The sequence below is a fragment of the Cinclus cinclus genome, chromosome 1, assembly GCF_963662255.1.
Source record: "Cinclus cinclus chromosome 1, bCinCin1.1, whole genome shotgun sequence".
In the NCBI taxonomy this organism is placed as follows: domain Eukaryota; kingdom Metazoa; phylum Chordata; class Aves; order Passeriformes; family Cinclidae; genus Cinclus; species Cinclus cinclus.
This window is the reverse complement of record NC_085046.1, coordinates 65251183-65264125: the sequence shown is the minus strand read 5'-3', so window position 1 is coordinate 65264125 and position 12943 is coordinate 65251183. Positions and strand designations below refer to the sequence as shown.

General features: G+C 43.0%; 1 protein-coding gene across 1 annotated transcript in view; it reads right to left on the bottom strand.

Moving 5' to 3' along the window:
• ADTRP (androgen dependent TFPI regulating protein) overlaps positions 1 to 10104 on the bottom strand; it is a 29439-nt gene extending 19335 nt beyond the window's left edge. Inside the window, exons 1-3 of the mRNA XM_062498902.1 lie at positions 9952 to 10104; positions 2555 to 2689; positions 986 to 1087 (exon numbers count right to left, since the gene is read on the bottom strand). Coding sequence (XP_062354886.1) covers positions 986 to 1087; positions 2555 to 2689; positions 9952 to 10104 — 390 coding nt within the window. The remainder of the gene's footprint in view (positions 1 to 985; positions 1088 to 2554; positions 2690 to 9951) is intronic.
• Between the last annotated feature and the right edge of the window lie 2839 nt (positions 10105 to 12943).

Below are 12943 nucleotides of genomic sequence, written 5' to 3'. Positions count from 1 at the left end.
GAATTGGTGGACAGAGAGCAGGTGATGAGGTTAAAAGTGCATGATGGCTGTGGTTCACCACTTGGGTATCAGCAATGCAGACATGCCTCTGTGTGTTTGGATTCCAGTCACACAACTCTGAATGCACCTGTCTAAATCAAGGGGCTGCTCAAATCTTAAGCAACTGTTCTCAGCCAGACGCCCCAAACCCTCCCAGATTTACCTGCAACACTCACTGGAGAGTGCTGCAGTGGATGGCAAGGCACTGCTCTTATGAAATGAAGTCTGGAGAGAAAGGAGTCTTCTGTGTGATTATTTCATACTTTTTGGCTTCTCTGATTCTAGCGCTGAACCTCTCCCTTCTCTCCCACTTCCCATTCGCCCCACGAGGCCTCCCTGACCTTGCAATCCACCCACAGTTTCCATGTTACTGTCAGCCTCCTTTCACTTGACTGATGAGAAATATGTGATTATTCAACACATCATAAAAATGGCCAGAGCAAATGAAGGAGAAATCTGGAAAGTATTTATAGAAAATCTGTAAACAATCATTGCAATCCAACTATTCAAAGCTGTGCACACATTAGCTTATTAGCTGTAGAGCTGTCAGATTCTCTTTTGTTATTTCACATTTTTTAAAAATTAAGGGCTGCTTTGTTACACTCACAGCCATTTTGTATTTCAGAGACTTCTGTTAGCAGACACAATTTCTTTTTTGAGCTACAATAAGTGATATTTTCTTTCCTTATGACTACACATCATTTCATTGACTTCAGAGGTTTGACAAGCACCGATTCACTGACATCCCTTGTGTTCTTGAGGCAGCTTCAAGCACATGCATCTGATTGCTGCGTACAGCTCAACATCAGATTCAGATAAGCAGGAAGGAGGAGGTGAGAAAGGAAAAGCTGTGAAGCTCTTCTGGAAAACTGCACAATGCAGTGATGGGGCACACATGGCAAAGTCTCCCTTTTCTCTGCAAGAGGCTGAGGTGTTTCTTACTCACCATAGCATGATTTAACCAGAGCGGGATGACTCCATCGAGGCTTTTGGGGTAAACCAGCTCTCGGTTGTAGGTATACAATGTCCAAAAGGATATACACACAAACTGGAACAAAAATGAAAAATGAAAGCAATTTAAAAATGGAAGGCAAACAAAACTGATAGGATTTGGTTAGTGCTTTCATTTCTGAGAAGGCAAAACATCTCCATGTTTTTTTACATGAAAAATGATGACATTGCCAGATAAACTCATGTTATCTCACATTTACTTAGAGATACAGTGTTCTGTGTTGATACTGAGAGAAAAAAACCCCTGCTTTATAAACTGCCAACACTGATATTTTCTGTGGCATCTGAGATTAGCTGCTGCCTTCCCTCCCCCCCCCCCCCCCCCCCCCCCCCCTCTTTCCCTTTTCCTTTGTAGATGGGATCTTTTGATGGTCAAGTAGTTCTCCTCAAGGGACAGTCTGTCAAGCCTTTGTTTTGCTCAGTAACAAACTGAAAACAGATCTTGATAAGGCAGTTCACATAAACTTATCCTTTACCTTCACAATTCATGAGCCTAATTCCTAAACTGCAGGTGAAAGCTGCACACTGTGGGCACCCATCTTTTTCCCCAAATGATCAGGAAATACAGTGGGACAACTTAACTGAAGGAAATTATCCCTGGTATCAGTGTCTGATACCTGGAAGCTGATTTGCAATATCTGGCCCAGCTTTTCATTTGAGCACGCTTTGTGCTTGGGGTTAGGAATCAGGGGTGTGAGGAGCTGGAAGAGTAAGACTATGCCACAGTGCTGCAGGCATGGTAAGGAAGCCTGGCAGGGTATGAAAGCAGCATACTGAATGCTGCTGTGCAAGGTAGATAATTATCCAGTCTCTCTGACTCCATCCCTGGAAGGGCTTTCTTATGGAGCCAGCTATCCGAGCTGCATGTGGACCATGTTTAAGCCATGTTTCTCAGACCTCTGAGATTCAGCGGTGGCTGCGGGCATCACTTTCACAGAGTGTACCTACATGCATAAATAACCCATCAGTTCCTGTCCAACCCACAGCATTTTGATAAACAGCATTGTCTGTGAGGGAGTAGGTGATCCATGATGAATCTGACGTAGGCTGTGACTATAATTATTTTTCTGTGAATCTGTTTCTCTCCGGTGCTTATTTAAAGCTAGTCTGGTTTCAAAGGAGGAGATGTGAGGTTCTGCTGCCTCTTAGGTACCCTCTTGTGTCCTCCTGACCTGTGCTGCCCTTTGGAGAAAAGCCCTAAATTGATAAATCCACAGCTATTTGGACCATGAGATTAACAGAGAGGTTACACCTCAATCACCCTTTGGGGTCAATCTGTGTCCATTTGAGGACAGCAGCCCTAATGTTTGTGCAAGAGGCTTTGCTCTCAACCAGGACAGGCTTAGCATTGTTTCTTCTTCTAAATGGTCCAAATCCATTCCAAATTCAATGGCAGAAGAAAGCCCTTAATTCTTATCTATTTCATATGCATAGTTTTGGAACTCTACACCCCTAATCATTTATGCAAACATAATTTTCACATACTGAGACAAAGGGTACTTACTGTGGACACTGGGAAAGCCAGGACACTGAAAAGAAGGTCTCTGCTGGAAATTACGCACTTAGCACATCGCAGTTTCTTAATTAGTCTCAACACATCAGCCAGGAAGGACACCCCATAGAAGACAGCCTGCAAAACCTAAAGTAATTACACCTAATGAGGGAAACTCATCCAGCTTTCATTAGCATGTTCCTCAATGAAATCTGTTCTTGCTCTTCAGGGAGCTGTTGTGTTTGTAAGCTGCAAGCCTGTGTGAGGGAAATAGCTGTTGGCTAAATCTCTTTTACTAACCCAAACTGATTAAATAAAGTTGGTCAGGAGTTAACTTTAACACTATCCCGGTTAATAGACTAAAGAGAGATGTGTGATGTGATTCAGATGGGTGAAGTGAAGGGACATCTTGAAAGCCAGCTCAGTCACACTTCCTATGTTAATGGTTGACCACTGGATGTATCTGAGCAGGAGAGAACAAATTATGCCAGGACGTATTTCCTATAAAGCAACTGCTAGATAGCTTTTCCACTATTTAGCCAACACAAGTTCTTCTTTCTAGGGACTTACAGTGCAGTTGATCTCAGTGCCAAGTAGTTCAAAATGATCTAAGGTGAGAATTAGGCACAGAAGTTACAAAAACAGAACCTCTTTTGCTGAACTCAAAGGGATTTAAGAAAGGATTTCAAGTGCTTAGAAGTAAAGATCCAGACATCACCAACTAAAAATGAAGTTTTATTTAAGTTTAAATGAAACAATTTATAACTAATGACTTTTAGGGGTGGGATGTTGTGTTTTGGTTTGAAGTTTTTTCACTCTTTCTTTAAATCATTTATAGGTAGCAAGGGTGGGATATTTTGGAGAGGACAGTAGGAGGATTTGGCAAAGAATCAGATACGTGCATAGTGACAAAACAGAGTTCTCCAAATAATGAGTAAAATTGTCATATTGTTGTGGTTTAAAACAATATTGCTTTTCTAACTGATTCATTTTCTCTCCTAACACTACACAGCATATCAAGATGAACCAGATTTGTCAGACATGCAAAGGCAGAATAGAACCTCGCAGAAAAATACTTCTCCTGCTGTCTTGCATCAAGAACCAAGTCAGTTCAGTTCACTTAAATCATGGGGTGACCTCTTCTTTTTAAGGCTAGGTTATCCCAGAGTGATGAATATGGGAAATGCAGCCTACTGCAAACACTGGATCAGCTAGTGATGCTTAAATGGAAAGAGGGCTACAGCTTTCAGGATGAGATCTCTTTTGCCATGATCTTACTCTGAATCAGATATTTATTTAGAGCAAAGTCTCTGAAGCTGTGGCTGGTTACTTCATCAGTTTCTGAAGAAGCTGAAAAGGGTGGTGCTTGGGAGGGGACAGGATTAGTGCAATGTTTTTCCATTAGAAATTCCTTTATTATCAAAATACATGAGGGGAGGAGGAGACTATGATCTCACCACGCCTGTTGTCAAACAAGGGTTTCTGCAGGCTTTAGTTTACAGAGACTGAGTCTTCCTGGGCAACAAAATGACCATGGTTTGCAGTTGTATGCAACCACCCCCAAACATTTTGTTTCTTCCCAGCACAGGGAAAAGATACAGTCTTCCTCCCCTATCCTTTCCACATTCCAGGGAGCCAGAACAGTAATTACCACTGCTGGATTGTCCCTCTCCCTGTGCAGAGCCACAGCAGTGGAGGTAGGGAGGTGCTGACACAGGCTGGGTAACTGGCACAGGATCACCCAGGACCAGGTATCAGAGGCTGTGCTTCACCCAGTTCAGCTGCAAAGCCCCATGTTTCCAATCAAGGCCTAGGATGAACAAACATATCTTTACTTAAAAAAAAAAACAAACCCAAGCAACGTCATAAGATCCCACATAGGTCTTTGTTGAATTCTGAGGCACCCAAAGCAGCCCTTTCAAGTGTGATTTTTCCTTTCCCATTATCACAATTAGCAGGCATTATTTCAGTCAGTAGGGATTCAGCCCTCCAAGTCATAAGTCTGGTCCAGTTAAGTCTGTGCTGGGGTGCAGTGTACTTAGACACAAACACATGTTCAGCCCAAATGTCTGTCCCAGCCCTTGGCCTCACCAGGACACCAATGCCAAGTCCTCAAAGAGCTAAGAAAAGCCTTGCAATAAACAGAAGCTCTTGTTATACCCTGTAGAGTCAGCAGTAACTTTCTGTAAAAGGCATGAAAAATGAGCATGAGGGTGGTGACAGTCCAGTGACACATGGTGACTAATTGCCAATAAAGCAATTAGGGAAAAGCCTGGTTCCCAGAGGATGGGGCTATTATTATCTTGTTCATGGTCAGCTTTACATTAATCATGGGACAGGGATAGGCTGCTTCTCTCCACTTCAAAATTAACTAAAATAAACATTACTGAGAAGAAACAGTCCCAAAACAGCCACATTCTCAGCCTGGTAAATATTCTGTTATACACAGGGGAGGACAATGTTATCTTCTGTATGGAAAATTCTTATCTGAATGTGTAACCTGACCCATTTCTCTGGCTAAACAAGAGAAGAACAATTCCTGAAGAAGTTTGAACTCAGCCTCAGGAGCTTGGATTTGTGCTGCTGTAGCTCTACCCTTATCCATCACCATAGTTTCAACAGTGTTTCGGACACTTCAGTGATCACCCTGTATTTCCAAGAGCGATGGAAGGTTATACAAGTGATTTTCAAACCAGAAAACTGAATTTAGCTAGGATTGTCCCTAGTACTGCATAGTCTGGCATTTTACGCCCACAGTAGATTAAAATCCAAGTTCCAAACCAGCTGGGATTATTGTTGTAAGAAAGGTGCATCCAAATCTTGTAGCCCTCCACTAAAAAGAAAATGTTGATGTTAAAAAAATAATACATGAAAACATCAAATTATTCAAGATGTCCCATGAATTTCCCAAGCAGCAGTGCTGGCAATCACAAATCCATTGCAGGCGCTCATGGAATATAAATCTACTGGCTGTAAATAGAAAGGATTCCCTAAAGTGTTCCCACACGAACAGAAGGAAGACTGGAAGCATTCAGAAAGCTAATGATTAACCCAAATAGAAGAATATGGATATGATTATCCCTGCTGGAGAGAGGCTGCTTTCCCTTCTAGACCCTGCAGAGTTCCATGGTGGTGGGTGCTGGAGAAACATTTAATTTGGCCAGATCAATTTTCCAAACTGAGACTCACAGTGTCTAAGACAAAGCTCAATTTTTATCTAGTGCAATGATCAAAAGGGTGTTTCTGTTTAACTAACCTGACATGATTTACTTTTGTGTATAAGATCTTACCATATGTGTATATTGAAATCTCCAACTAGTACAAATAAATCGGGCTCCAAGCTCTGCCCTTTAGGGAGGGATAAATCCAATATTTTGAGCAAGTTATTAGACATCAAAGTCAACATTTAGTGTAGACACATCCATTCACATGCTAGTGTCTTAGAAAGTATCTTTACTAAATACTGGACCTATTCTGAAATAAATACCAAGCAGCTTTCAGGACAATTGAAAAGTACTTCCATTATGAAAAACAAAAGTGCACAAAATAAATTGAGGCAGGAACACAATTAATAGTTTTAAAGGTGCAGTATGCTCATTATGCAGTGATTTACTAATAGATTTACAGCTGTTAGTAGATTTTTATGAGCTCTGATATTTCAGACAATGAATTATTCTGCTTGCACTGTTTTGTGTCACAGTTGAATGAAATTAATACAAAACTGTTTTTATCTGTCATTTCTGCTTCTTCAATAATGGGTCAATGAACCTCTTTGATACAAAGCCCACTTATCCCTTCCCCCCCCACAATAATATTTCCTTTCTGAATCTTGATTGCTATGATCATTAAGAAGACAAATCTGAAGCTATGCCAGAGCTGTTGCTCTCTTGGGAGAACCACATGACTAGCAAGGAATTGAATGAGGTGCTAAAAGAGGGCCGTATCTAGAAGGAATTCTTCCAGCATCTCTCGTGAAAACTGGGAGACAAGCAGCATTTTCATCTGCAGAAAATGTTACTTTTCCCAGTCTTTCCTTTTCAGATCACAGTGAGGCAGCCAGACCAGCTTTCCACAGAAAGAAATTTTTAAACGCTATCCCAAAGAGATAAGAAAAATTTTGGAGGGAAAATTTCCAAGTGATTCAGACAGTCAGTGCCAGAAGACAGGCAATCCCAATCAGGCAGGACAAAGGCAGAAGAGCTGGACAAAGGCTGTCTCTGCATTCCTGGCTCTGGGAAAGCCTTCAAGGCACTGCCCATGCCTGCCCAGCACAGCAGACCCACTGAACCAGGACAGCTCAGTGTGAAGGTTTTGCCCGCTCTTCTTCCCCACAGCCATACCTCCTGATATCCCCAGATGTTTTCTGTGTCCAGACTGGAAGAAATTCAATGTGTTAGATGTGCTCCCAATGGACAGGCGCCTCTTGTTCCTCGATGTTCCTCAGCAGCAACAGGGAGTGACTAAATGCCAGACCATGGGATGAATTTTTTAGGTTCAATGGAGACCCACAGAGAGCGCCACAGCATTGTGGGACATGTTATCTTCTCACCCTCTTCCTCTCTTATACAGCAGCTCAAGAACCGTTTGCCACCTTTTTGCCATTGCTTTACCAAAAATTGGTACCCAGTTCAGCAGTAGAAGGGGGGTGACAGCATTTCTTTCCCTAATCCCTCTTTGTTTTTTGGCAATCCTTTCTTGAAATAAATAAATCCCTGAAGAAGGACTACCATCCATGAAGGAGTAATTTTGCACACCCTGCCCCATTGCCCCATTTTCTGCATGAGAGGCAGGCAGTATCTTCAGCCCAAACTATTTCCCTGTTGGGTGGCAGCTCCATTTTAACACTGGGATCAGATCAGTGAGTGGTTAAATGTTGGGAGTAAAAGGACTGGGGAAGAAGAGCAAGAGCCCTCACTCATGGAGATTTATTAAGACCTGAGCTGTTCAGCAGATCTGTAAATGAGCTGGAAAAGGGAGCAAATACTGAGGTGTTACACTTGTGAAACTGATGGGATTTTTTTTTTCCCTATCAAAGGGATCTGACTGTTAAATTGCCAAAGCATCTCAGGATACTGAGTGCCTGAGTGATCAAATAGTAGGCAAAAATCAGTGTTGATAGGTGCGATGTAAAGCATGTCAGAAAAAAAATTAAAAGCAGCTTCAGTTATATATTTTTCAACAGTGGGTTCTCTATTAACAATCACCATCCAATAAAGAAATGTTGGACTCAGTGTGGATAACTCTCTCAAGTTGCTGTCTCCTTGCCTACCAGCGATCAAAAAAGACAAATAGAGACTTAAGAGTAGTCAAGAAGAATTGAACTACAAGCAAGGAAACACCTTTAGGCCACTGTATAAACACATATATGCTCATAACTTCACTGCAGCCTGCCCCACCTATTCCCTCCTGAAACTTGGAAAAGTGCTGCAAAGGGTGATATGGATGATTTACTGAAAGAAGCAACCCTTTGAGGAGAGAAATGAAAAAGGCTTGGACTTCCAGCTTGCAGAAAAGAGTAACTGAGAGGATAAGCTAATGCCACTATAATGAGTGGGAAAGAAAATGTGAACAGGGATGGATGATTAGATTACAACACAGAAATAATGAGACATCCAGTTCAGTGGTCAAGGAAGCAGGTTTACACCAACAAAATGAACTGCTCTTTCACACAAGGCACATTTGCCTCATGGCACAGAGGATAGCGGAAGTACCAGAAGTATGAACAGGTATGTTTTTCCTTTAGATAGATGAAAGGAAGGCTTTGAATGGGTATTAGCTACCATTATTTTATTTTATTTATTATTATTATTTTTTAAATTTTATTTTATTTTTTGGCTGGGTTACTCAGTATGCTAGTGGGACAGTAAAGCCATGTAAACTTCATTTCATGCTTGTACATGCTCTTGTCTTGTGCAGCCTTTCCCTGACCTTTCACTGTGGATCATTAAGGGAAACTGGATGATAATTTCAGTAAATATTTCTTCATCCCAAAATACTGGGAAGTTGGTTACTTGCTTTGTCTTTTTGACCTCATGCTTTAGAGCTGGGTGGTAAATCTCATAATAATGGTGCCAGGGGATGGGGGTGGAGATGCTGTTTTGCCTGAAAGTATGGGTGGTATTTTAGTGGGGTCAGCTATCCCCCCAAAATGGCTATGCTTATAAACACCACAACTAGCAGTACAAATGCCACCCGACTGCAGTGATATATATGTGTCCTCATCCTTCCACAGCTGGCTTGGCCACTGAGAGCACTGGTGCTCCCAGAATACCAGTGGGTTCCCAGAATCCCCAGGGTTGTTGTGGCCACTTCACTTGCCATTCACTGCCTCTTGGTTGCAAATGTTTCACAGAGTCACAGAACGGCTGAGGATGGAAGAGAACCAAGTTCCCTGCCTCCCTGAAGGTCTCCAAAAGCCCCACTTGGAGCTCAGGAGCCTTTAGGCTTCCACTGAACTCCAGCATAGAGTGTCTCCTTCTGAAGGGTAAAAGTAGAGACAAATATGCCCCAGACCAGATATTTATGACCAGTGATATTTAACTCTGACGGTCTCACAGAATGGATGAAAGGCTATGTAGGTCCCTGCAGTCATCCTTCAAATTAGCAAGTATGCCTGCTTGAAATTTTTCCCTTGTAGGAAACATCTCCACAAGCCTGGTCTTTCCACCAGCACTACTTTCCCAAGCTGCTGATGAACACATTGGACTCTGAACAAGCCTTCTCCCCTATCTCACATACTTTCACTTTGATTTCTGTCCTATGAAATGTTAGCACATTAGAAGAATCAGAACACATTATAGTCTCTCTTTTTCTGTGTGCTTTTAGGAAATGTACAGCCAGTTGATAACACTGCTGAAGCTCATGTATTAATATCACAAGCACCTCTCTCCACAGGCTGGAATTTCTTTCCCTTGTGTTCTCAACTGGTTGTCAAACAAAGCAGGTACTCTGAATGGCTAAATTAGCATGGTGCTCTGCTTTGTTTCACTTTTCCTGTAATTTAGAAGATATAAAAGCCTATTAAAAAATTTAGTAAAACTCCAAACAGTGTTGAAATATTTTGAATCAAAGGATAGAAAACAGGCACCAAAATTTATGTGGCCTGGCTGGACATACCCCCACTTTTCTGTCCTTCTCCTCACTGATAATGTCTTTTTACAAGGAGGCAGCTAATTTCAAAGTACTTTCTGAAAACTAAGCATTTCACCAGTCAATATTCTTTGTGCATGAAACCTGTGAATACATTTCACAGCACAAGCACAGATCCCTCCTTAGTTTCCTTTGGGGTAAAAACCACCAAAGGAAGCAGTTTAGCAGCAGCAAATACACCAGCTGCATATGTCTTGAGGCGCAGATGGCAGACAAACAAATAGACATATTGGTATCACTCTACAACACAATTTGCTTACCAGATTGAGGACTGTCAAATATTTCCACTGCCCACCGTAAAGGAACACTTCAGATGGCCGTTCCTCTGTTTTAATATGTGTGATGGAGTAGGCAACAAAAAAATACCAGACAAAAGCAAGGCAGTGATACGTGGCGAGAGTAGAGATTTCCATGCTTCAGCCAAGAGCAACTGACAACTGCTCCAAAAGCAGCTTTTCTCTTAAGGTGCTCAGTGCTTGGGATAAGGCAAGGCAGGAGGGTTTACTTCAGAGCAGTCTCAGGACACGATGCCACTTTGGTCTTGTCAAAAGGAAAAATCACAAGGCTGCGAACTTTGCTTCTATTTGTTTCCCTTTTCACTGTACAGATATGCTGGGGGATGGGGGGGAGATGAGAAGAATAGGCTTATTCCCTGGATTTAAATGCCTTGCTCAAGATTAGCAAAGATTAGTTGCAGAGTTACGTAAGTTTTGGGTTCGTTTTTTTTGGTTGGTTGGTTGGTTGGTTGGTTGGTTGGTTGGTTGGTTGGTTGGTTTTTTTCCCAAAAGTGGGGGGGAGTTTTGCTGCTGATTTTGTGTAACAAGCTGTCATATGTCGGGCAGAGAGTGAAAACAAGCAGCATTTTCCTCACTTGTAGTTGTGTGTGCAGCCATGTCTCCAGCTCAGCCTGGGAAGGCTCTGTGTCTGTTTTTTGCCTTGTGCCAAAGAAAGAAGTGGGAAATGTAATGGCCTGTGAAAGAAAAACCTAGCTGATTTGTTGATAGGCTATGGAGGTGGCAAGGAAGCTGACCGAATTCATAGGCAAAGGTCCTTGGGGCTGAAAATCTCTGTGGCTGCTAACGTTTTTTTGTGGGAAAAGGCTCTGCCACATTTATGCCACTCCCAGCCGCTGTGCATGGCAGGTTGGACAAACCCTGAGTCACTCTGAAGCTCTGGCAGGGATGGAGATGCAGGGCAAAGGCCCTGGGTGACAAATAAGAAGTGCTGAGCAGCATATCTTGCCTCTCTGCTTCTTTGTTTGCTGCCAAGCACCTTCAGACAGCCCCTCTTCCCTGGCACAACATCATCACTTCATCAGGGCTGAGGAGAAGAGAAGAACCAATACAAAATGACCCTAAATTGAAGCAAACAAAAAAATTCCCATGAGAATGGTTGCTTTTCCCTCTCCTCCTGCCTCACCAAGCAGCCATAACTAGCACTGGAAAACACACACAGTATTTCCTAAAGTGTCTATAATTGCTGCACTCTCAGCAGTAATTGCCACCTGAGTGTTTCACAGGGGCCTTGACAGGGAGCAGGTATCATGCCCCAGCCCACAGCTTGACCTTCCCCATGCAGGATGGGGAGGCAGGTTGCTCTTCCTGCCCCTGAAGAGGTTGCCCTGTGAGCACAGACAGTCTGCTTTGGCCAAGCAGACTGCACTAAGAGATCTCTTTTTCCTCCCCTTTTAATTGGCCTACAGACAGCATTGAGCAATATGCTGTGTTTTGGTTTGGTTTGTTTTTATCTGGCTTTTTTTTTCTCCTCCTACTGGACCCAAGGCTCCACGTGGGATAATTTCCTATGAAGTCAGACAGCAATGTGCATGCATGTTGGGAAACAGACCTCGCGCAAAAGCACTTCAGTATTCTCCTGTGTTTCATTGACTTCTCCCCTAATTCAGATTGCCCGCATCCAGATCCCCCAGGCATTCCAGCTACCACAATCCCAGATAATTATTGCTGCCTCACTTAGGAAAAATAAAGATGTAGAGCCTTCTGTGGTTGTTTGAGGTTGGAAGAGGAAACTGCCTGCCAGGAAAAAAAAAAAAGGAAAACAAAATGGGATTATGTTTTTTATACTCTGACAATATCACCAGTATTTTCATAGAATCACAGAATCATAGAATTATTTGGGTAGGAAGGAACCTTAAAGATCATCTAGTTCCAGGTCCCCTGTCATGGGAAGAGACATCTTCCACTAGACCAGGTTATTCAAAGCCCCAACCAACCTAGCCTCGAATACTTGAAGAGATGGATCATCTACAACTTCTCTGGGAAGCCTGTTTCAGTGTCTCACCACCAGTGAAGACTTTCTTCCTAATATCAAAGTTAAACCCATCCTCTGTCAGTTTAAAGCCGTTTCCCCTTGTCCTGTCACTAAATGCCCCTGTAAGGTCCCTCTCCAGCTCTCTTGCAGAACCCCTTTAGGCACTGGAAGGCTGCTCTAAGGTCTCCCTGGAGCCTTCTTTTCTCCAGGCTGAACAAGACCAGCTTTCTCATCCTGTCTTCATAGGTGAGGAGCTCCAGCCCTCTGAGCATCTTTGTGGCCTTCTCTGGATTTACTGCAACAGGTCCATGTCTTTCTTATGGACAGAGCTGAATAGGACTACTACAGGTGGGGTCTCGTGAGAGTGGCATAGGGGGGCAGAATCACTTCCTTTGACCTGATGGGCAAACTACTTTTTATGCAGCCCAGGATACGTTTGTCTTTCTGGGTTGAAAATGAACATTTCCAGGCAATGCTGAGCTTATTGTCAACAACCCACAGACCTTCTTTCAGGGCTGCTCTCAATCCATTCTCCCCCAGCCTGTATTCGTGTTTGGGATTGCCGTGACCCAGGTGTAGGACCTTGTACTTGGCCTTGTTGAACTTCATGAGGTTCACACAGGCCACGGTCTCCAGCCTGTCCAGGTCCCTCTGGATTCCATTCCTTCCCTCCAGCATGCTGGCAGCCCCACACAGCTCAGTGTCACCAGCAAATTTGCTGAGGGTGCCCTCAATCCCATTGTCCATGTGTCACTGACAAAGACGTTAAGTAGCACTGGTCTTGATACCAACCCTTTAGGAATGCCACTTTCACTGCTTTCCACTTGAACACTGAGCTGTTGACCACAGCTCTTTCAGTGCAACTATTCAGTCAATTCCTTGTCCACTGAGTGGTGCATCTGTCAAATTTGTGTCTCTTCAATTTAGTGACAATGATGATGTCATGTGGGATAGTGTCAAATGCTTTGCTCATGTCCTGGAAAA